Below are 25750 nucleotides of genomic sequence, written 5' to 3' on the forward strand. Positions count from 1 at the left end.
GAAGTGGGTGGGGTGGGGGTGTGGAAGTGGGTGGTGTGGAAGTGGGTGGGGTGGGTGGGTGTGGAAGTGGGTGGGGGGGTGTGGAAGTGGGTGGGGTGGGTGGGGGGGTGTGGAAGTGGGTGGGGTGGGTGGGGGGGTGTGGAAGTGGGTGGGGTGGGTGGGTGGGTGGGGGGGTGTGGAAGTGGGTGGGGTGGGTGGGTGGGGGGGTGTGGAAGTGGGTGGGGTGGGTGGGTGGGGGGGTGTGGAAGTGGGTGGGGTGGGTGGGTGGGGGGGTGTGGAAGTGGGTGGGGTGGGTGGGTGTGGAAGTGGGTGGGGTGGGTGGGTGGGTGTGGAAGTGGGTGGGGTGGGTGGGTGGGGGGGTGTGGAAGTGGGTGGGGTGGGTGGGTGGGGGGGTGTGGAAGTGGGTGGGGTGGGTGGGTGTGGAAGTGGGTGGGGTGGGTGGGGGGGTGTGGAAGTGGGTGGGTGGGGGGGTGTGGAAGTGGGTGGGTGGGGGGGTGTGGAAGTGGGTGGGGTGGGTGGGTGTGGAAGTGGGTGGGGTGGGTGGGTGGGGGGGTGTGGAAGTGGGTGGGGTGGGTGTGGAAGTGGGTGGGGGGGTGTGAAGTGGGTGGGGTGGGTGGGTGGGGGGGTGTGGAAGTGGGTGGGGTGGGTGGGTGGGGGGGTGTGGAAGTGGGTGGGGTGGGTGGGTGGGGGGGTGTGGAAGTGGGTGGGGTGGGTGGGTGTGGAAGTGGGTGGGGGGGTGTGGAAGTGGGTGGGGGAGGGTGGAAGTGGGGGGGGCGGGTGGATGGAAGTGGGGGGGGGCGGCGGGTGGGGGAGGGTGGAAGTGGGGCGGGAGGGCGGGTGCCTGGGTGGGGGAGGATGGAAGTGGGGCGGGCGGGCGGGTGCCTGGGTGGGGGAGGGTGGAAGTGGGGCGGGCGGGCGGGTGCCTGGGTGGGGGAGGGTGGAAGTGGGGCGGGCGGGCGGGTGCCTGGGTGGGGGAGGGTGGAAGTGGGGCGGGCGGGCGGGTGCCTGGGTGGGGGAGGGTGGAAGTGGGGCGGGCGGGCGGGTGCCTGGGTGGGGGAGGGTGGAAGTGGGGCGGGCGGGCGGGTGCCTGGGTGGGGGAGGGTGGAAGTGGGGCGGGCGGGCGGGTGCCTGGGTGGGGGAGGGTGGAAGTGGGGCGGGCGGGCGGGTGCCTGGGTGGGGGAGGGTGGAAGTGGGGCGGGCGGGCGGGTGCCTGGGTGGGGGAGGGTGGAAGTGGGGCGGGCGGGCGGGTGCCTGGGTGGGGGAGGGTGGAAGTGGGGCGGGCGGGCGGGTGCCTGGGTGGGGGAGGGTGGAAGTGGGGCGGGCGGGCGGGTGCCTGGGTGGGGGAGGGTGGAAGTGGGGCGGGCGGGCGGGTGCCTGGGTGGGGGAGGGTGGAAGTGGGGCGGGCGGGTGCCTGGGTGGGGGAGGGTGGAAGTGGGGCGGGCGGGCGGGTGCCTGGGTGGGGGAGGGTGGAAGTGGGGCGGGCGGGCGGGTGCCTGGGTGGGGGAGGGTGGAAGTGGGGCGGGCGGGCGGGTGCCTGGGTGGGGGAGGGTGGAAGTGGGGCGGGCGGGCGGGTGCCTGGGTGGGGGAGGGTGGAAGTGGGGCGGGCGGGCGGGTGCCTGGGTGGGGGAGGGTGGAAGTGGGGCGGGCGGGCGGGTGCCTGGGTGGGGGAGGGTGGAAGTGGGGCGGGCGGGCGGGTGCCTGGGTGGGGGAGGGTGGAAGTGGGGCGGGTGGGGGAGGGTGGAAGTGGGGCGGGTGGGGGAGGGTGGAAGTGGGGCGGGCGGGCGGGTGGGGGAGGGTGGAAGTGGGGCAGGCGGGTGGAAGTGGGGCGGGCGGGTGGGGGAGGGTGGAAGTGGGGCGGGCGGGCGGGTGGAAGTGGGGCGGGCGGGTGCCTGGGTGGGGGAGGGTGGAAGTGGGGCGGGCGCCTGGGTGGGGGAGGGTGGAAGTGGGGCGGGCGCCTGGGTGGGGGAGGGTGGAAGTGGGGCGGGCGGGTGGGGGAGGGTGGAAGTGGGGCGGGCGGGTGCCTGGGTGGGGGCGGGCGGGCGGGTGGAAGTGCGGCGGGCGGGCGGGTGCCTGGGTGGGGGAGGGTGGAAGTGGGGCGGGCGCCTGGGTGGGGGAGGGTGGAAGTGGGGCGGGCGCCTGGGTGGGGGAGGGTGGAAGTGGGGCGGGCACCTGGGTGGGGGAGGGTGGAAGTGGGGAGGGAGGGTGGAAGTGGGGAGGGAGGGTGGATGTGGGGCGGGCGGGCGGGGGAGGGTGGAAGTGGGGCGGGCGGGTGCCTGGGTGGGGGAGGGTGGAAGTGGGGCGGGCGGGTGACTGGGTGGGGGAGGGTGGAAGTGGGGCGGGCGGGTGCCTGGGTGGGGGAGGGTGGAAGTGGGGCGGGCGGGTGACTGGGTGGGGGAGGGTGGAAGTGGGGCGGGCGGGTGCCTGGGTGGGGGAGGGTGGAAGTGGGGCGGGCGCCTGGGTGGGGGAGGGTGGAAGTGGGGCGGGGTGGAAGTGGGGTCGGGGGTTGGAAGTCGGGGAGGTGGAGGGTGGAGGGTGGAGGGTGAAAGTTGGGGGCAGAGAAGGCGCCGATGATCGGGAATGGTGAAAAGGTTGATGATTAGCTGGGCTTAGAGAAGTGCCAATTTCTCTGGAGAGGAACACGCTGGTTTTCTCGCCGGAATCAACACTGCCTTTTTTTTGGCAAGATTCCGTCCAATAGTTCACTTGGGAAGAAAGGGAAAGAAACTTCGAAACATTTTCTCATACGACCCTTATTGGCAAAGCACCTCGAGCTGATCAGAGTTGGCTCAATCTGCGCTTTTTAAATGATGTGACGTTTTCTCAAACACCATTTTGTTCCGTTACACAAAACTCCAATATTTGCTGCAGACATCAAACAACTGGAACACCGCAGAATCTCTGATTTAATACACTGGATTAAGCGGGGGGGGGGGGGGGGGCAGTGGTGAGTAAAAGACAATTCTTCGATCTTGCTTTAACAAAAATGAAAGCAAAAAAATGACACTAATATTTCATTACTAACCTTTAGTTACATTTTGTGTGGCGATTAAAGTTTAATATGAAGTGCTGAAGATTAGTGTTTATCAGTCCTAGCATCCATCCTTCCCCCACGCCGCCTGCAGTGGAAGAATCCATGCCAGCTTCCGGCGCGCGTGTTGCGAACGTTGGGGCCGCCGTGTTCGGAGGGTCGATTGTCGTGAGAATGTTCCCAAAGAAGCCCAAGCGGAATTTCCGCCGCAGGAGGAGCGAGTCCAGCGAGGAGGACAACCAGGAGCCGCCTCAGCCCCAGGGCTTGGGCTGCACCTCCAGGGCCACTCGGTCTGCCAGCCCCAACCCGGCCTCTGAGTGCGAGAGCGAGGAGGCTGCAGCCGAATGCAGAAAACGGGCTCAGGGCGAGTCTGTGAAAGTTGCCAGTCACGTTCGGAGCCGCGACCAGAGCCTGCTGAGCTTTGGGTGTGATCGAGAAGGTGACCACTTGCACGCTGTATTACCCCACAGTCCACTTGTTAGCCTCAAGAGCTGTCAGACCTGGATCGTTTAGCGAGAATTAACTCATTTTTGTTTGGGATTGTCAATTACTATTTTGATACAACCGCTCAGGGAAAAATAAACACCTCTCAGTTTGTTTAAATTCTAACAATGCTGCAACAAAGTACTGCGTGTGCCGGAAATCTGTAACTAAAAACACAAAATGCTGGGAGAACTCAACATCTGAGGAAATAGAAACAGAAAGCAGTAGTTGGCAATTTATGGCACTATATTCTAAACTGTGTAGTGCCTTTTCTATCTTAATCGCCTGGATCCAAATTGGCCCAAGTTTTCCCTGTTGAAAGCTCTGTGGTACATATAAAATGGGCAATTATACAAGAGAGATCAGGATGGAGAACCTTAGTACCTAAACATGCAATATTTCTCAAGAGTAATGATGCATAAATCAAACAGCAAATGATAGCACAACCATGATTGAGATGAAATTGAGATTTTAAATTGTTGCGTAGGAGTTCAAATATAATCTTTGCGTAACAACTTATGTTTGTACAGCACCATAAACATGTCAAGGTGTTTCACAAGAGTATTATAAAACAAACTGTGACAATAAGCCAGATTAAGAGATAAAATACTGTAGATGCTGGAAATCTGAAATGAAAACAGAAAATGCTGGAAAAACTCAGCAAATCTAATAACATCCGTGCTGAGGGAAATATTTAGCATTGTGAGTCTTTAGCTTCAGAGCTAAAGAGGGGCAGAAATGTGATAGCTTTAAGACTGTTTAATAAGGGATGGAGCAGGTGGAGCAAACTAGATGGTCAAGGATAGGTGGGAGTTTGGGGTGATGGGCGAAGGACCGAAGAGGGTTATGGTAGTGTTAAAGACTAAAGTTGCTGATAGTGGCATAAAAGTAAGACAGCAGAATGTGTTAATAGCAGAACAAGGATCACCACTCTTTGAAAGCAACATTTAGGTGACAGATGGGAAGGGTAAAAAAAAATTGAAAAAGGGGATCAAGATGGAAGAGAATGTCCATGGTCTAAAGTTGTCAAGCTCAATGTGAAGTCTAGAGGACTGCACAGTGCCTAATTGGGAGATGAGCTATTGGTCTGCACTAGAATGTGGCAGCACGTCAAGGATGGTATGAGTTGAAATGGCAAGCAACAGGAAGGTCAGGGTAATGCTTGAAGTTATTCCGCAAAGCAGTCATCCAGCCTGTGTTTAGCCTCCACAACGTAAAGGAGACTGCATTAAGAGCAACAAATACAGTAAACAAAATTGAATGAGGTGCAAGTGAAACACTGCTTGACCTGAAAGGATTGTTTGGGCCTTGGACGGGGAAGAGGGAGGAGGTTAAAGGGCAGGCGTTGCACCTTCTGTGATTGCATGCAGAGGTGGGTGAGGAGTTGGGGGTTGATGAAGGAGTGGATCAGGGTGTCAAAGAAGGAATGGTTCCTATTGAATGCTGATGAGGAAGTAAAGGGGAACGATATGTTTGATGGTAACATAATGCTGCAGTTGATGGAAATAGTGGAGGATGATCTTTTGAATGCGGAGGCTCTTGGGTGGACAAACGTCAAACATGGTTGGACACCATATCAACCACAGTGTGGGGAGCGCGTGATTCAAGAAAACAGAAGACATGTCAGCAGTGCTGTTCTGAAAGTTTGCATCAGAACAGATATGATGGAGGTGGGGAAACTGGGAGAATGGGAGGAATGCTTACAGGAAACAGGGTGTGAGGAGCTATAGTAGATGTGGCAATTTAGCATATCCAATCCACCTAACTTGCACATCTTTGGAGTGGAGCACCTGGAGGAAACCCACGCAGACATGGGGAGAATGTGCAAACTTCACACAGTCACCCAAGGCCGGAATTGAACCGGGTCCCTGGTGCTGTGAGATAGCACTGCTAACCACTGTGCCACCATGCCACCTGGTTGAAAGAGATTTCAGAGATAGGCCATGGAAGGATTTCAAAACAAGGATGAGAATTTTAACATCAAGACTTTGTTTGATTGGGAACCAGTGTTAGTCAGCAAGGAGGGGGGTAATAGTGGAACAAGAATTGGTATGAGTTAAGACACAACAGTGAAAATTTGAGTGACTTCACATATACAGTGTAGAATGTGGGAAGCCAGTCACGAGTGCATTGGAAAGATCAAGTGTGGAGGTAACTTAGAAATGAATTAAGGGTTTCAGCAAGGAGATAAGTGAGACAGCACAAAGTTAGGTGATGTTAAGGAGATAGAAATAGGTAATCTTAATGATGACATGAATATGAGGTTGGTAGCACATTTCAGGGTGAAATGTGGTATGAAGTTTGCCAGCAGACTGGTTTAATCTCAGATTGTTGTCAAGGCAAGAGATGGAATTGGTAGCTGTAGAAGGGAGTTGAGTGGGGACTGAAGCTGTGGCTTAAGTGTTCCCACTATTGGTGGGAATTTCACCTCAGTAGATGTCAGATAAGCAGTCCAATGATTTTGCATCATTGAAGGAATTGGGAGAGTTGGCAGTGAGGTACATGTGGAAATTAACACTGCTTGTGGATGATGTCACGGAGGGGCAGCATGCAGATGAGAAATAGGAGGGGGGGGGGGCGCAAGGATCCATCCTTGGGATCAAGAAGAGAAACCATTGCAAGTACTATTCTGGCTATGATTAGATGGGGAGGAATGGAACAAGATGAGAGAAGTTCTAACTGAGCTGCATGATGGCAAAGAGATATTGAAGGAGGGTGGTGTGGTCACCTGTGTCAAAGGCTGCAGACAAGTTGAGAAGGAAAAGGAGTGAAAGTTTCCCTTTGTCACAGTCACATAAGATGTTATTGTGATGAACACCAACCTGTACAAAAGACACTCAAGGTTATTTGATCAAGCTCCGGATTAAATTCTTCAATTTGATCTTATGTCTTCAAGTCACTGCTATAGTCTCAGCTGGTCATGATAATTATTATTTAATCAATTTCAGTTCATGTTTGGGCCGCTTTGCAATTTAGATCAAATTTGGGAATGTATTTGAGGATGTGTTTTGGTTTACTCTGGTAGACAGATTTATAAAAATATTGGTACCTTTCCTTACAAATGGAATTTACATATGTCACATGTTTTCAAAGAACAATACACCACAGGAACAGGCCCTTTGGCCCTCCAAGCCTACGCCACTCATGCACCCAACTAGACCATTCGCTTGTATCCCTCTATTCCCAGTCTGTTCATGTGGCTATCTAGATAAGTCTTAAAAGATCCCAGAGTGTCCGCCTCAACCACCTTGCTTGGCAGTGCATTCCAGGCCCCCACCACCCTCTGTATAAAATATGTCCCCCTGACATCTGTGTTGAACCTTGCCCCCCCCCCCACCTTGAACTTGTGACCCCTTATGTTCGTCACCTCTGACCTGGGAAAAAGCTTCCCACTGTTCACCCTATCTACGCCCTTTATAATTTTATACACCTCTATTAGGTCGCCCCTCATCCTCTGTCAACCCCAGTTTACCCAATCTCTCCTCAGAGCTAAGACCCTCCATAGCAGGCAACATCCTGGTAAACCTTTTCTGTACTCTCTCCAAAGCCTTCACGTCATTCTGATAGTGTGGCGACCAGAATTGGACACAGTGTTCCAAATGTGGCCTAACCAACGCTTTATATAGCTGCAACGTCATATGCCAACTTTTATACTCTATGCCCCGTCCTATAAAGGCAAGCATGCCATATGCTTTCTCCACCACCCTCTCCACCTGTGCTGTCACCTTTAAGGATCTGTGGACTTGCACACCCAGGTCCCCCTGTGTGTCTATACTCCTGATGGTTCTGCCATTTATTGTGTAGCTCCCCCCTACATTTGATCTACCAAAATGCATCACTTCGCATTTATCTGGATTAAATTCCATCTGCCATTTCTCGGCCCAATTTTCCAGCCTATCTATATCCTGCTGTATTCTCTGACAATGTTCATCAATATCCGCAACTCCAGCAATCTTTGTGTCGTCTGCAAACTTACTGATCAGCTACATCATCTTCCAAACCATTTATGTATGTCACAAACAACAGAGGTCCCAGTACAGAGCCCTGCGGAATATCACTAGTCACAGACTTCCAACTGGAAAAAGACCCTTCCAGTGCTACCCTTTGTCTTCTAAGGCCAAGCCAGTTCTCCACCCATCCAGCTAGCTCACCTTTTATCCCGTGAGATTTAACCTTTTGCATCAGCCTGCCATGAGGGACCTTGTCGAACACTTTACTAAAATTCATAGACGACATGCATGGCCCTTCTCTCATCAATCGTTTTTGTCACCTCCTCAAAAAAGAATCAAATTTGTGAGGCATGACCTCCCTAGTACAAAAACAATGCTGTCTATTGCTAATGAGATTACTCAGTTCTAAATGTGCATACATCCTATCTCTAAGAATCTTCTCCAACGATTCCCCTACCATGGATGTCAAGCTCACTGGCCTATAATTACCCAGGTTACCCTTGCTACCCTTCTTAAACAATGGGACCACATTTGCTATCCTCCAATCCTCTGGGCCTTCACCTGTGTCCAGTGAAGAGACGAAGATTTCTGTTAGAGGCCCAGCAACTTCATCTCTTGTCTCCCTGAGCAGTCTAGGATAGATGCCATCAAGCCCTGGGGATTTGTCTGTCTTAATGTTTCCTAAAAAACCTAACACGTCCTCCCTTGTAATTGAGATTTTTTCTAACGAGTCAACACATCCCTCTGAGACACTACCAATCAATGTGTCCCTCTCCTTTGTGAATACTGATGCAAAGTATTTGTTTAGGATCTCACCTACTTCCTTGGGTTCCAACCATAATTCCCCTCCTTTGTCCCTGAGAGGTCCGATTCTTTCCCTGACAATCCTCTTGTTCCTAACGTATGTATAAAATGCCTTAGGATTCTCCTTAATCCTGTCTGCCAAGGACATTTTGTGACCCCCTTTTGTCCTTCTAACTCCCTGTTTGAGTTCTTTTCTACTTTCTCTGTATTCTTCCAGTGCTCCATCTGTTTTTAGCTGCCTAGACTTTACGTATGCCTCTTTTTTTCTTTTTGATTAGACCCACAATTTCACTGGTTATCCACGGCTCTCGAATCCTACCTTTTCTATCCTCCCTTTTTATAGGCACTTGCCTGTCCTGCAGCCCTATCAACTGCTCCTTAAAAGACTCCCACGTGCCAGATGTGGATTTACCGTCGAACAGCCTGAGAATGCACATCTTATGAAAATTGAAGAACATAAAGAATAATTTTGCTGGTTATATTTTAGGAGCTGGTTCTGTAAAACTGTCTGATGCCTCAGTGGAATGGCACAAGATATCTGCTACATTTTCCAATAGTGCACTCACAGCAAAAACCTCTGGTACTACAATACAATCATAAGTATCTGGCTCAATATAAGTTATCAAAGAGAATCAACAACTTTGTGTTATTTCTATAAGTATAGACCTATATCAACAGTCCTCTGGTATTTCATCACGTCATTCTTCAAATGAACCATGATCGTGATTGTAAACTGGGTGATAAGAATATTGGTAATGACTTTGGTCTTACTGAATTCTGCCCTCAGATGGAAGTGTGTGTGTATACAGTACATCCATCGATGTTACAGATAGTGTCACTGAGCAGCAGTGAGTAAGAACGTGAATTGGCCCTTCCCTCATTATAATGCCTAACCCAGCGCAGGATAGCTCAGTTGGTTATATGGTTGGAGTGTGGTAACTCTATCTGGCTGAGGTGATCTTGGTGTCTGCTTCCTCACCTTGCTCCATTATGATACATGATTAGCAACCTTTGGACAATAAGGATGCTACATGAAGAGAGAGAACATTGCATGAGCCTGAAATTGAATCTGATTTGTAAGCTTAATTTTGCGCTACACTATACTAAAATATTGGCAACTTGAACTCAAAGCACTTCTGAATAACCAGAAGTATTATCTGATGTGTAAGGAAGAATCTAAAAGTAGTTAATAGTGGGAATGCAAGGAACTTATTGAATTTTGTTAGAACAGTGAAATTCAGTCTTGTATCTTATTGGCAGGCATCTGTTTTTCGTACACTCTACAATATCAGATCCTGATTGTTTCAATTATGTCTTTGTTTCCTGACCATTAAAGGGGTGCATGAGTGGGATAATTGATGTGATAAGTTTCATCTGATAATCTTATTCACCTCTATTTTAACAGCTAACTATATAACCTATAAAATATTTTTTTCTTCTAAATATAGAGGGTGAAGAAGAATTTAAAGTAAAAAAGACTGGAAACACCATTTTATTTTCATCACATTGGAAAAACAAAAAACAGAATAATGTTGAAAAACATGAGGATAACGCAAAAGGTAAACTTTCTCAGGATCATCAAAACATTTGAAACTATGTATGTGACAACTGCACAAAAAGTGATTCTTGGAAAATGTTTCTCATTAGGTGTTTGTTGTCTGTATACTTTGGTGGTAGATACTTGAACTCTTCTTGTTCAGTAACATAATTTATACTTTATGGTGCTTTTGTACTTGTCAAACTCACTCTTCAAATAAACCTCAAAACTGTGTTGCTATTTTTATAGGAGTAATCTGAATTTATTGATTGTTTGTAATACTGTTGTTACGTATGCATTTTTCTTTTTTTATTTTTTAGTCATATTTTTATTTTCTCACCTCCCCTCTTGCTTGGATATGATTCCTTAGTCACAGGCCATCTTCTGATACGTGCCAATCATTCACATGTGAGTCTTCATGGTGATTGCTGCTCAGATATTCAATACCACAGCTGAGTTTGATCCTATCTTGGTTGGTGTTCACACGAGAATAAAGTCTATCTGATTTTCCCTTCCCTGAATCTGTGACGCTGAGGCTGACTTCAGTGTTTTTGGTGGAATCATCACAGAATGGAGATAAACTCTGGTGTACATACATACAAGTAGACGTAGGCCACCCGGTCCCTTCAGCCACCCAGTAAGATCATGCCTGATCTAATTTTAACCTCAATTTTGTATTCTTGCCTATTGATCACCTTTCATCTACTTCTGCCTTAAAGATATTCAAAGATTGCTTCAACCACCTCTTGGTCCCTCAGAGCGAAACATTTTCCTCATCTGTCTTAAATGGGTATTGGCCATGCTCAGTTCTCCCAGTGTTCTTGAACAGGTGCGAGAGTGTGGTGGCTAGAGGATTTTCACAGTGACTTCATTGCAGTATAAATCAGTGAGCCTCCTTGAGACATGAATAAATAACCTAAATTAAAACCATACACCTTGTTTTATTTCTCTATCCCATGAGTCATGGTGAACCAGTTAAATATCAAGAAGACCATAAGCATCTTGGCTGTTTTCAGCCAAAAACTCTTTTATTCTTCCCATGCACCCAGACCCCTAATTCCTCTCTTCTCTGGCTGAGCAAGTTATATGCATCCCAAGGATGGTGTTGTATCCTGAGCTGATCTTTCAATTCCACCCATTATCCATGACCAGAATTTATTTCTACCTCTGGAACATTGACTGTCCAAGATCTTCTGATTTTCCCACTGCTACCGAGGCAATACCAACCATTTGTTGCCTCTTCGAAGCTGGCCTCCCAAGAACCACCATTGGTGGACGAGCCTTCACTATCTGAAAGCTTAGAGTAAGGTACTAAGTAGGAATTTCCATGGAACGGTTAATGTATTGATATCATATAAACCATAACCGTTATTCAACACCATTTCTCCCCTCTTCTTTAATCTTTTGTTCTGGAATTGAAACTGCTTCACAGTAAGTCTCTATTTTACTATAGCTTAGTTCTTCTTTAACCTTCCCACAGTAACATTCTTTAGTTAGGTGAAAATGATAGTTTAAGATTAATTATGTTTGGTTGAGCTTACAGACAGAACAGGAATAGTGTAAAATTTGGATGCCACGTGCTGAGAAAGAACAGCACAGCGCATGAAAAATCAACTGACTTGGACTGTATTCTGTCACTCCATATGTAGATTTATTGTTACTCATGTATACTGTATTCTCTTTGACTAGATGAGCAAATTCTTCATGATTCCGCACAGACAAAAGTTCAGGAAGGAAGTGGTTCTGAGGAGGAGACATTGGACGTGCAAACAGAAAGTGAAGAGGAAATTAGTTCAAGAGTTGATGAATCTGAGACTTGCAGGGTATTCCAGCACAGAATACAACCAGGTTTGGGAATTCAAATGCAGCTAATGAGCATTGATATTTTTACCCTTGTTGGTTTGGTAAAGTACTGGGAGAGATTCGGATGGTAGTTGCTCTTCTCATTCGCAGACAATGGGTGGGACTTTCTGGCTGTGCTTACTCCAAAAGCAGAAAGCCCCATTTGAAGTCAACTGACCTTTACGTAGTCCATGCCTGCCTGCTACGATTCCTGTGGCAGGAATTCTGCTCAACATGTTTATACACAAAGCATCTTTTGCAGCTTATTTTTCTACATTTGGGTGTGCTGCTTGCTCATGGACACACATTTTGCAGTAGAGTTTACTGCATAGCACCTACAAACAGCAGGTTGAATTCAAAAATAATAAAGCCGGTTCATTGAATAGAAGCATGCAGTACAGAAGGAGACTATTATGTTCAGAGTATGTGTGCTGCTTGTTTGAAAAAGCTATCTAATTAGTCACATTAGTTTCTTTTTTTTATAGCGCTGCGTGTTTGACCTTTTCAAGTATATACAATATTTTCTTTGAAAATTTACTGCTGAATCTAATTCCAAGACTTTTTTTTAGGTAATACATTCAAATCATCATAACACTCTGCGTAAAAATAAAAAAAGTCACCTTATCCTTGCTGGATTTTTTGTTGCTCGGTACATTTTTAAATCTGTGTTCTTTGGTCCCCAACCATCCTTCTGGTGGAAACAGTTTTTCTGCAGCTACCTATTCAACTCCTTCATAATTTTTAACCATTCAAATCTCTCCTTTCTAAGGAGAATAATTCCAGCTTCTCTACTCCCTCCACATGGTTACTAGTACTATTAAGCTGCACCCGGGGCATTGTGCACAGCTTTGGTCTTTACTATGGAAAAAGCATTGAATAAAATTCAGAAAATATTTGTTACAAAGATGATATGCATGAGAAGATGGGAGGCTGCAGTAGAATTACATTCTATGACAATCTATAGCCTCAAAACCTAACATTTCTCTCACTCTTCCATTACCATCTAGATGGGCAGCTGGCCCTTTTTCAATGATGAGTGCAGGAAGGCATTCCAGAAGCACCACGAGGCAAACATGAAAATTAGGTGCCAGCCTGGTGAAGCTAGAACACAGGGCTACATATATGCTAAACAGCAGAAGTGGTATGGTTTAGACAGGGTTAAGTGACCCCATAGCCAATGGATCAGTTCAAAACTTTGCAGTCCTGCCACATCTAGTTGATGGCCTGTACCTCTGCCATTCCTCCAGCCCTATGAGTCTCTGAGAATTCTGTGTTCTTCCAATTCTGTCCAGTTATGGATCCCTGATTTGGCTTCCTGCCACCTTTGATGGCTGTGCCTTAAACCATCTAAACCCATTGCTCTGGGTTTTCCTCCACAGATATCTTTGCTCTACTTTTCAGTTCTTTTAAGATGCTGCTTAAAACTTACCTCTTTGACCCAGCATTTGGTCACTTGTTCTGATGTCTCCTCCTTTGACTTGGTGTCAGTATTTGTTTAAGAGGCCCCACGATAGCAGGTTATAATCCAGCAGGCTTATTTGAAGTCACAAGCTTTCGGAGCGCTGCTCTTTTGTCAGGCCACCTATTGAAGGAGCAGCGCTCCAAAAACTTATGATTCCAAACAGAGGACTATGCCTTGGTGTCATGTGACCGCTTAGCTTGTCTACTCCAGTCCAACACCGGTATCTCCACATCACAGTATTTGTTTGATTATACTTCCTACAAGGTGACTTGAAGTATTTTATGTTAACAGAGCTTAAAAAATGCGCACTTTCATTCTATAACTTTGATAAGCTGTTCACCCCTAGAACACTGTCAAGTTGGAAGAACATAAATTATATTGATGTTTTCTGTCATTGGGCAGGTTGGTACTTTTCATTTTTCTGTAACTTAATCTAAATAAAAATAATTTACAATGTAAATAAATCTTTCACAAATGATAACTTACAAAAAGCGGTCAAGCATGGCCTGTGTAAATGCATTTGGTTAATGGTTGTAGCATGTTTTGGCTGAAGAAGTGTGCCCAAGAATGTTACCACGGATTTAAAAGTACAGATTTGTAACCAAATTATGGACTGAAGGAACTAAAGTCCAGTTTTCTGTTGTTAGTTTTAAAATGTTGCATTTTGTACCTTTGTATAGATTTTGTTTCTTGTCCTTGCTATATGTTCTGTTCAGTACAGGTGAAATTCCAAATGCCAGGTACATCCAAGCTGCTCGTAAAAAGCGACAGGTAGCTAGAGCCCATGCTGACTTTATTCCTCTGCACTCATGTGGAAGAAGTGATATTTCAGCACCAAAATTGAATGAAGAAGATCTAATCAGTGATGATGAGCTTGATGACCATGAGAGAAGGATAGACTTCACCAAGCAATTGAAAACACAAAGACAGAGAATGGCAGATGTAATTGGTAAGACTCTGGATCCACATAATGTCATACTTGCAAATGATAAGGATAGTTAAGGAACAAAAGAACTTGCATTTATATAGTGCATTTCACAATCTCAGGATGTGTCAAAGTGATTCAGAGCCAGTGAAGTACCTTTTGAAGTTTCTCTACTGATGTAATGCAGGGCAATGTAGGCCACTAAATTGTACGTATGAAGGAAGCATAAACACCTGAGTTACTTGACCGTACAATCCCTAACTTCTCTTCATTTTCTGATTGATTGATAAAACAATTAAAATGAACATAGACCATGATCTATTGGTTGTAAAGCAAAATACTGTGGATGCAGGAAATGTGAGAAATACTCGGCAGGTTATGGCAGCATTTGTAGAGCGAGAAACAGAGTTAACGTTTCTGGGCTGTGACTTTTCATCAGAACTGAGAAAAGTTAGAAATGTAATAGGTTTTGAGAAAGGAGTGATTGGGGTAAGGACAAAGGAAAGTCTGTGATAAGGCGAGAGACAGAAAATTTAGTCTTCCAGGGTAAAAGTAAATGGTGATGGGGCAGGGAATGAAACAAAACATGTGCCTAGAATAGGTGCTGCAGACTGAAAACTGGAAAAAAGGAAAATAAAAACAAAACATTGCAAAGTAAACAAAACGTGTGCCAAGATTAGTCTGAAATTGTTGTACTCTGTATTCAGTCCCAAAGGCTATAAAGTGCTTAAGTGAAAGATGAGGTGTTATTCTTTAAGTTTATGTTGAGGTTCACTGAAACAGTGCAGTCAGCCAAGAACAAAAATGTCACCATAATAACAAAATGGAAAATTAAACTAACAAGCGACCTGAATCTCAGGGTGACACATGCAGACTGAACAGAGGTGTTCCACAAAGCGGTCACCCAATCTGTGTTGCATCTTCCTAACATAGAAGAGACCACATTGTGAACAGCAGATAAAGTAAACTAGATTGAAAGAGGCAAATCACTGCTTCACCTGGAAGGAGTATTTGGGATCTTAGGAGGTGGGAGGGAAAAGGGTCACATCTCCTGTGTTTACTTGGGAAAGTGCCATAAGTAATGTGAAACTAAGAGGTGAAAATTGGAAGCAAAGTTGAGCAAGTTTTCCCATTCAAGGTGAGATCAGGACAGGGCACCGGTATTGTCATCCATGTACCAGAAGAAGATTTGAAGGAAGGGGCCGAAGAAGGACTGGAAGAAGAAATGTTTGGCATATCCTACAAAAAGATAGGCATAGCTAAAATCATGAGGGCACCCATAGCATCCCCTTTTATTTAGAGGGAGAGAGATAGGTTAAAGGATAAGAGCACAAGTTCAGTCCTAATAGTCTGGTGGTGTTTGGTTGAGTAATAAGCTGTAATTTATTAATCAGTTGTAATTCCAAAGGTTGAAAGAAATTTTTAAATTTCTGGCTGAAGTTGAGATGACATCTTGGTCTTTTACCAAATGGAGCTGATTTGAAGATTTTTGCAAGTACAGCAAAATACTAAATGGGCATGTTTTCCCTGATGTTTGCAATTGGATGGTTGCTGCCTTGTGACCTTTCCCCAACCCAGTATTATTTTAATTCTCTTCTCCAAATATTTGCAAGATGCATCTTAGAAGAAGCTATGGCAGGAGGATTGGTAACTAGAGGGCACTTATAAAGTAATTGGCAAAAAACACAGCTGGGATGAGAATTTATTTTATATAGCAGATTATGATGATTTGGAATGCATGGTTTGAAAGATTGGTAAAAGTCGATTAATTGGTTAACTTTCCAAAGGAATTGGATGTGTGCTTGATGAAGAAAACTTTGCAGAGCTTTGGAGAGAGGGCCAAGGACGGGGACTAATTAGATAAGTCTTTCAAGAGCCAGCACAAGCGTGATGGGTTAAATGGTGGCCTCATGCTGTATGACTATGTTCACTTGCTTTCCTGAATAAAAATGGACTCTGCCTTAAGAGAGCCAATCCAGCACCAACATTGCCCTGTGGTCTAACCCCACCAAGGTTTTTCTAAAGTCTGTTGAAATCCCCTGGATATGACATCTGTAGATAACTAAATCTGGGTGCGAAGGATGATGTATGAAGTCAGGTCGTACATGACAACTGGCTGCCTAATTCCAGAGGCTGTGTTGTATTACAAAGTCAGAGGGAATAATAAAGTCATTCCTGAAAATTTCTATCACCTTTCTGTATTTTTAGGTTAACAAATTAGCTGTTTGAGATCTTGGTGCTTACTTGATCTAGATATTTAGCTTGCAATAGTCTAAAATACTTTCCTGAACAAGTTCCATTATTTTCTAATTTATTCTCAGAATGTGGGTGATGCTGTCAATGCCATGTTTTTTGCTCATTTCTAATTTTCCCGAGAAGGGAGTGGTGGCTCATTGTGAAATGCTTTGTGATGGCGCTTGCACCATGGTGTTAGGTAGTGGGTTAAGACATTATGCAAGTGATGAGAAAGGAGCAGGGATACCTGTCCAACTGAAGGTAGCACATGTCTTGGAGATGTCAGTGTTCCGATAACTTTGATGCTCTTGTTCTTCTTCGTGGTGATGATCACAATGAATGGAAGTAATTTTGCTGCATTGCTTTCTGAACATACTGCAGTCACATTTAACCAGTAAGGAAGGCATTGCATATTCAGTCTATGGTACCAATAAACTGGTTCTATCCCAAATGTTGTTGACATTCTTAAGTGTATTTTATCCATCCAGATGAGTGGTGGATGTTCCATTCCTTTTCTGATTTGTGCTTTGTGGATGATAGATTTTAAATGGTCAGGAAGTAACTCCACAATGGTGGCGCTGTTGAAGATGAAGAGGAGATGGCTATAACAAACTTAATCTTGAAATCCTGTTGTTCATATTGTATTTGTAGGAAGATTGTTATCATGTAGCATCATTTGAAGGTTACTCTGTTTCTGATTTCTGAAATTTCATTTTTCATTGTGCTATAAAGAAGGATGCACTTGCCTCAGTGGAGGGTACAGTTATGGTTCACGTGATTGATTTCTGTGTTGAGGGGGTTGTACTGTAAGGAGAGGGCGAGTGGATCGGGACTCTAGTCGCTAGTATTCAGAAGAGAGGTGCTCGCATTGCCAGTTTTGGGGATACTGTAAGTCCAAGACAGGTATTACTCTGAATTAGACTTGTATCCCTGTTCTTTTCTCATCACTTGCATGATGCTTTGGAATTCCCTACCAATCATCATTACCACAACAAATGTAGCGATTCAAGAATCAGAACCTCCAGACAACTAGAAAGTGACCTTTCCAGCTTAAATCACATTCTGAGAACAAAGTCTAATAAAAATGGAACTTGAATGGGGACATACAGTATTCATTGTTAACAAAGGTCACTACAAGATGAACTTTTAATAGAACCATAAAAACCCTACAGTGTAGGAAGAGGCCATTTGATCCATTGAGTCTGCACCGACCACAATCCCACCCAGGCCCTACCCCCACATCCCTACATATTTACTCATTAATCTCTCTAACCTACGCATCTCAGGATACTAAGGGGCAATTTTAGTGTGGCCACTCAACTGAACCTGCACATCTTTGGACTGTAGGAGGAAACCGGAGCACTCGGTGGCAACCCACGCAGACATGAGAAGAATGTGCAAACTCCACACAGACAGTGACCCAAGCTGGGAATCAAACCCAGGTCCCTGGAGCTGTGAAACAGCAGTGCTAACCACAGATTCAGTAACTGCAGGGGTCCCAACTAGCAGGAACTCATTAGCTTCAAAATTCATGAAAGTGATTAAAATTTTGCCGTATATACGATTTCCTCCTGGGGTAGATTCTCAGATTATTTCCCCTGGCTGGAGAGTATGAAATCAGGGTCACAGTTTCAGAACAAGAGGTTGCCCATTAAAGACTGAGATGAGGAGAAATGTCTTACTCAGAAAGTTATGAATCTCTTGAACTGTCTCCTGCAGGAAGTTATGTGTGCTAATTCGTTAAGTATATTGAAGATAAGATGAATAGACTTTTGGGCACTAAGGGAATCTGAGGGGATAGAACAGGAAAGTTGAGTTGATGTACTAATTTATTCATGATCTTATTAAACACCTGAGCAGGCTGGAAGGTTACTACTTCTCTTATTAACTGTGGTAATCTCTAACCTTGATAATTTCAGGTATAAACGAAAGTGATGACGAGAGCTTAAAAAGTGAAGAGGATGATGATCAGAAACTGTGGGAGCAGCAGCAAATCCAAAGAGTAAAAGTGTTTCCAGTAAGGTTTGATGCATTTGTATTTTGCAGTTAAATAGAATTGAATGGTTTAGTTAATGCACCTCCTTGTCTTATTGCTCACAAATCCAAAATGAAGAGGAACATTGAACATCCCTGGTGGTCTCCTGCCCATGCTAACCAATTCTCCGGTGAAATGAGATGCTTGTGAAACTAGAAGCAGCAGTAGGCCATTCAGCCCTTCGAGCCTGCTCCGCCATTCATTTTGATCATGGCTGATAATCAAATTCAATATCCTGATCCCCCCGACCCACATATCCCTTGATCCCTTTAGCCCCAAGAGCGATATCTAATTTTTTCTTGAAATCAGACAACGTTTTGCCCTCAACTACATTCTGTAGGAGTAAATCCCACACATTCTCCACCCTCTGGGTGAAGAAATTTCTCCTCACCTCAGTTCTAAAAGGCTTATCCCTTATCCTCAAACTATGACCCCTAGTTCTGGACTCCTCTGCCGTTGGGAACATTTTTTCTGAATCTAACTTTCTAATCCTTGGTGCAGCCTGGTGGCACAGTGGTGAGCGTTGCTGTCTCACAGTGCCAGGGGCCCAGGTTCACATTTGGCCTTGGGTCACTGTCTGGGTGGAATTGCACTTTTCCGCCATGTCTGCATGGGTTCCCTCCTGGTGGTCTGGTTTCTTCCCACAGTCCAAAGATGTGCTGGTTAGGTTGATTGGCCATGCTAAGTTGACCCTAGTGTCAGGGGGATTTATAGAGTAAATGTATGGGATTATGGGAATAGTTGGTCAATAGACAAGATTGTGGTCTGTGCAGACTTGATAGGCCGAATGGCCTCCTGTACTGTAAGGATTCTATGATAACTCTGGTTAGCAGATGGCATTTTCAGCTACTCGACTTTGATGTAGTGACACTGAAAGGAGTTTTTTTTGTGGGGGCAAGCAAGGTCACCAGGATTCCATGTGTATAGTTATAGCTCTCTGAATCTGCTAAAGTTAACTTTGGACAGGTGGCAAATAGGGAACGTTAAGATCAAGAGATCACTGTATGTGGATTTCATACAGACCCACGCGGTCTTAACTTGTGATTCCAGGCATCCTTTGAACATCCCTGGAAGAACTGTTTCCCTCAGTGGCAGGAGGTTCTGGATTCAAGTCCCACCATAGGACTTCAGCATGAAAATCAAGGCAAACATTCCAATGTAGTTGTGAGAGGCACTGCACCGTCAGAGGGGTCACTTTCCAGATGAGCCATTGAACAATTGCTTGGATGGATTTAAAAATTCTATGGCACTAATTTGAAGAAGAGCCCTATCCTGGCCAATATTTGTCCCACAATCTACATCACAAGAATAGACTATCTGTTGTTTTTGGGAGCTTACTGTATGCAGATTTGTGCAGCATTTCCTACATTACAACACTGATTGTGATTCAGAAGTAGTTCATTGGCTATAAGTTGCTTTGAGATGGGTGTGAAAAGGCACTATGTAAATGCAAACTTTTTTTAATGGACTAACATAAATAGAGCCAAATTTTATGAATTGTAGAATTTTTGCCTCTTGTATGTTCACATCCTCATGCAAACCAGACACCAGAATGGAGCCTTTTGCTTAAGCCAGTTGCTATGCATTTTTAGTCACTTAACTCGGGTTAACTTAATTAACACAAAAGCTGGAGTCCAGTTACTGAACAACGGATAGCACTGGTTCAAGTAACGCTTCCTCTCTTCAGCATCTCAGAGCTTACTTTGAGTACATCTCATTGTCTTCTCCCTAAAGTTTGATGTTGAACTACATGAAACTTCAAAATATTACAAAAGGGAACAAAAAATGCCAAAAGTCAAACCTGGGTAATGTGCTTTCAGACTTCGCTTGGAAATGTTATGTCGTCGTCAGTGTTCAATTTCTGTTTAAACTATCTAAATTCTATATAGCAAAATATCACTTGTGTGACCTTTATTCTGTTCCTTATAATTGATGGCTTATCAGGTGTAGCTGTAGTTGACGTCAAAGGAGCTCCATGTTCTTATTATTATTGCTTTTTATATGTTATATGAGAAGCTATTGGGTTTTATTTCTCTCAAAAACTAAATTGTGGCTACCATCCCTAAAATAAGAAAAATCTTGGACAGTCCAAGTTATTTATTAATTCAGTCATCTTGAAACAGTGGCTTTGGCCATTGGTTTTTGTTCAGTGCCTTTTCACATTTGTATAGTACATTGTTTTTGAGAAGTCAGGTTTTTTGGCTGTCAGCTTTTTTCAGGTTGTCAGTCAGCTTTTCCAAGTATCGGTATTATTATACTTTTGTTTACTCGCAGAAATTCGGTTGCAGATCGCCTTTTAAAATGTCATTTTAATAAATATCTCTCTCTCTCTCTCCAGCTTTTATTTTTTAATGAATTTGAAGTTTTTCTTTAAGTCACCAGATATTGAGACTGCTAGTCAGCCGGGTACACTCATTAAGAGTAAAATGCTGGAAACTTGGAGAAAACTACCACCAGTCAACTTGGAGACTGTTAAAAAGCGATTGACCATTAAGTATGTTTAAGTTTTGCTGTTTAGTTTTAACTATTTTTAAAAAGCATTCGTATGTTGCAAATTGTACTCTTCAAAATTAAAAAAGGTTTCTGCATTCTGATAAGTGATCATGGAAGTAGCCTTAAATGATAAAACAACATGAGTGCCCCACCCTGTGATCTCACTCAATTGGCTATTCTTCATCTGCAAACCTAGAAAGGGGATTCTGTGGGTTATTTTACTGAAGCAAGAATTGCAGTAGCACTTTCTCTCTCTTGGCATCCAAACATCTGAACATTCAACAAAGGCCACTGTGTAATGATTGGGAAGTAGCGCTCTTGTTGATTCAGCTCTCTACCCCAAGGTGGAAAGACCAATGATGCCATTGTAGTCAGCTAACTTGATAGACTGCATAGACACAGGTCATTAGCCTAGAATAGAATCCCTACAGTGCAGAAGAAGGCCATTTGGGCCATCGAGTCTGCACTGAGTCTCTGACAGTATCTTAACTAGGCCCTCTCCCCACTCCATCCCCATAACCTCACACATTTCCCACGGCTAATCCATCTAAGGGGTAATTTAGCATGGCCAATCCACCTAACCTGCACATCTTTGGGTGGAAACCAGAGCTCCCAGAAGAAACCCGCACAGACACAGGGAGAGTGTACAAATTCCACACAGACAGTCACCCAAGGCCAGAATTGAACCCGGGTTCCTGGCGCTGTGAAACAGCAGTGCTAACCACTGTGCCACTGTATTGCTCCTCTGCTATTCATTTATGTACTGCTTTCTACACCCACACTGTCACAAAATGCTTCACAACCATTGCATACATTTGAAGTGCAGTCACCATTGTGGAAGATGAGGCAGCAGCCAATTGGTGCATAGCAAAGTAGTAATGAGATACTGACCAAATAAAGTGTTTTTTTCACTTGTATTGACTGAAGGATAAATAATAGCTCAGGACACCAGGGGGAAATTCTCTGTCCTTTGAATTAAGGCATTGGATCTTTGATGTGCACCTGAGAGGGCAGAATGGGCTTTGGCTTAATGTGTCATTGGAAAGACAGCATCTCGGAAAACGTAGCACTCCTTCATTACAATGCTGAACTGTCATCCTAGATTACTGTACTCGAATATCTGGAATAGGACTTGAACCCACAACATTCTGACTCTTACACAATGCTAGCACTGAGCCAAGGCTGACAATTCACTACTTTCACCAGGGCTGCTTGCAGCACAATTGCTTTTTATAATCCTGAAACCGTGCTCACACGTAGTTTCTATGCATCGGTGGACATAGTTCCTATTTAAACATCATACTTTTGAATGTGCAGTTCTAAATATTGGTTTGTGTTATTGTAGGATGACAACTAAACTTTTCACTTTTCAATAATTTCTGTATGGCTATTCTTTAATAGATTTTCAGTGGGAAATACAGTTTATTGATTGGACTTGCATGTTTGCTTAAAATAACCCATAGGCTGCCATATGTCATTAGATCTTTGCTGGGTGACACAGTGGTGTGCCCATTTGCATTTGTTCCTTTTGTGCATGATTTTTATTTTTGTTCATAACATTTATTAGGGTTTAAAACTTCAACAACAATAACTTACTTATTCAGCATCTCTATTGTAGTAAAATCTTCCAAGGTGCTTCACAGGAGAATAATAAAATAAAATGTGCTGCTGAGCTACAGATAACTAAAAGCTTGCTCAAATAGATAGATTTTAAGGAACTTCTTAAAGAAGGAGAGAGGCAGAAAGATCTAGAGAGGAAATTTCAGAGCTTGGGGCATAGACAATGGTGGGGCAATGAAATTCGCAGATGCTTGAGGCCAAAATGAGATGAGCGTGGATATCTGTTGTGAGGCTGATGGGGATTAGTGAAATTGGGACGGACAAGACAATGGAGGGTCTTAAAAACAAGGATGCAAATTTTAAAATCAAGACGTAGCTTGATCAGAAACCAATGTAAGTCATTAAACACCGCGTTGATAGGGGAATGGAATTTTCTGCAAGCTTTAACACACAACTGAGCACTGACCAACGAAAAGTGCATTGGAGTAGTCGGGTTTAGAGGTACCAAAGGCATGAATGAGAGTTTCAGCGCAGAAGAGCCATAACAGTAGCCAAATCATGCAACGATAATTTGGAGGAAATACAGTCTGCAAATTTGTGTTCAACAATTTTTCTTGGGGTCAGATATAACATCAGTATTGTGAACAGACTATAAATGGGAAGAGGGATGGAGTTTGAAGCAAAGACCAAAAACAATTGCTTCAGTCTGTCCACTATTTACTTGGGGGAAATTTCTCTTACACTGCTAGATTTTGAATAAGCAGTTTGTTAATTTAACAATAATGGTGGACTCGAGTGATGGTGATGAGATGGAACTGGGTGTTTTCAGTGTAAATGTGAAAACAAATGCTGTGCTTTTAGATGTTGTTGCCGAGGGCAGTATCAGGATGAAAATTAGGGAGGGACCAAGAATTGACCCTCTATGCAGGAGTCATTACAAGTGATTCTTTAACTACAATTAAATAAGCATACAGCGAGATGAGATGAGAGCAGCTACACCCAGCTGGATGATGATGAGGAGGAGAACTTATCTTTAGCCTTTGACGCAGTTAATCATATATCTTCTTATTCATTCAGGGGATGTGAGCATCGCTGGCTGGGCCAGCGTTTATTGCCAATCCCTAATTGCCCTTGAACTGAGTGGTTTGCTGGACCATTTCAGAGGGCATTTAAAAGGCAACCACATTGTTGTGGGCCTGGAGTCACATGTAGACCAGACAGGTAAGGATGGTTGATTTGCTTCCCTAAATGACATTAGTGGGCGTTTACAACAATCAAATGGGTAGGGAACTGATCATCACCAATCCTTTATATCCTGACTATGCAAATTGTGATGGAAAAATTCAAGGTCTTTAAAGGCCTCTTTTTACTAGCTAATGGGAGAGGCTCTCGCCATCCACAGAGGAGCCCCGGAGGCTGCTGGTGTGGAGGTGTGTAAAGCCTGTCTCATTGGTCTGGGTCTTTGTTCCAATTGCAAGAAAAACAAAATAACAACTCTATAGCCCCCAATCCTCATAACCATTTGTCCACCCACACTCTGCATGCCAAACTCATGTCCCCCCCCCCCCCCCCAACTCATCCCTGCACCCCTTGTAACTTCCATGCTAACCCATTGCTCTTTATAGTCCCTATGTTGACTTAGTGCCACCCCATGTATGTCAATTCATCCAGTATCTATGGGAGCCTCAGCCATGCTGAGATGAAAAAAAGTTCTAAGTGTCTATTGGTGACTTAATTCTTTCAAAAAATCTTTTGGTGTCTTTAAATTCCTTCAGGTACTAAATTCCATCCATGACTTAATCTCTTGTGAAAACAAAGTCTTATATTCATAATCCCACGTCGACCATTTAGAGCTGTCAATCAAACTATGAACTTACAGGTCCACCACTGTGATGATGACGGGATGTGGAATCAGTCGTACAATACTAATCCTATAATAATGACCCTCGGCTTATGTGAGCAGACAATTAATGAAATTGTGCAGCCAGGGCAGGCTGCCCCTTTTTTCTAATTAAAAAGCTTGTGGATTTTAATATCTTGACAGTTCTACTGAGTTTATCCACATTCTATGCACATTAATGTCTACTTTTAATATTCTCAATGGGGCATTTGATCTCTCACAAAGGGATTTTTGGGTCTTTACAAAAGGTACCCAATCTCTTCGAAGAACTCCAGCAGCTTTAGACCTTTTGTTGAAATGCTTAAGGCCCATGAATTGTGTTATGGACATCCCACTAATTAAAATTGGAGTTATGTGAAGGCATCCACACTTTCACATATACAGCTACATCTGCGAACCAAGGATGTGCAAACCATAACCTGCTGCTTCCAGAATTGTGGCTCTGGTGCCCTTTTGGCTAAGGCGTAAAGCCCTTCCATTCTGATGAAATTTTGGGCCAAAATGTTTTTATTCTCTCTGGTACTGACTGCCGTGCATTTGTAGAATTTTCTGTCTTTCTCCTGTTCCCACTACTTTTTTTAACTGCTCAGCATACTTTCTTCAGATTGGAGTCTCTGCAAGAAGTACGCCGTTCACATCAACAAGAGCATGAGAAAATCCAGGTGTTAGCTGAGAGTTCACAAAGTACAATTGAACACTTGGAAGATACTCCTGACCCTGGTCACCGCTACAAATTTTATCAAGAAATGAGGACCTACGTTCAAAACCTGACTAACTGCTTCAATGAAAAGGTACAAGCCTTAATAAAATATGGTTGATCTATTTATTAAGTGTTTTTAGAATCAGAAATACATAGCAGCCAATTATGTTTCAGCTTAACTTTATTCATCCAAGCCAATGACATGAATACTTCTGAGGTGAGACGAGCTTTAACGCATAAGAATTTGGTTACCTGGCCTGTGTTATAATCCTGAGTTAGATTGATTTTAAAATATGAGTGACTTCACACAGTGATGTAAGACATTCTTTGCATAGGTTGATTAGTTAAAGTAGCACCTTTCCATAAAACTTGACTGGTCCTCCATATATAGGGTGGCATGGTGACACAGTGGTTAGCACTGCTGCCTGACAGCGCCAGGGCCCCGGATTCGATTCCCAGCTTGGGTCACTATCTGTGCGGAGTCTGCACGTTCTCCCCCCGTGTCTGTGTGGATTTCCTCCAGATGTTCCACAGGACAATGCACAATCATGATTAAATTTTCCAGTCAAGTGCATAGTCAAAATTTGTGGAGAAACCGTTGAACTGAATCTGAACCATTAGATCTAGTTTGTATTACTGAAGGCCAGCTAACCTGGAAAGCTCTATAATCTAACTGTTACAGTGCTTATAGTAAGGGTAGAATGTTTTTAAATCACTTGTTTTTGCAATAATTCAGGTAAAACGCATCTTTTGTATCTTTGCCGACAAAATAACAGATTTTAGGAAAGTGATTGAC

At 44.5% G+C, this 25750-nt stretch overlaps 1 protein-coding gene across 1 annotated transcript in view; it reads left to right on the top strand.

Annotated features, from left to right (window-relative positions):
• Positions 1 to 3113: 3113 nt before the first annotated feature.
• LOC145344983 (intron Large complex component GCFC2-like) overlaps positions 3114 to 25750 on the top strand; it is a 45957-nt gene continuing 23320 nt past the window's right edge. The window contains exons 1-7 of the mRNA XM_080192411.1: positions 3114 to 3467; positions 9714 to 9824; positions 11492 to 11650; positions 13828 to 14055; positions 18186 to 18283; positions 20677 to 20795; positions 24859 to 25045. Coding sequence (XP_080048537.1) covers positions 3134 to 3467; positions 9714 to 9824; positions 11492 to 11650; positions 13828 to 14055; positions 18186 to 18283; positions 20677 to 20795; positions 24859 to 25045 — 1236 coding nt within the window. The 5' untranslated portion in view covers positions 3114 to 3133. The remainder of the gene's footprint in view (positions 3468 to 9713; positions 9825 to 11491; positions 11651 to 13827; positions 14056 to 18185; positions 18284 to 20676; positions 20796 to 24858; positions 25046 to 25750) is intronic.

This window comes from Carcharhinus amblyrhynchos, chromosome 7 (assembly GCF_965287045.1).
Source record: "Carcharhinus amblyrhynchos chromosome 7, sCarAmb.v2.hapA, whole genome shotgun sequence".
NCBI classification, from domain to species: Eukaryota; Metazoa; Chordata; class Chondrichthyes; order Carcharhiniformes; family Carcharhinidae; genus Carcharhinus; species Carcharhinus amblyrhynchos.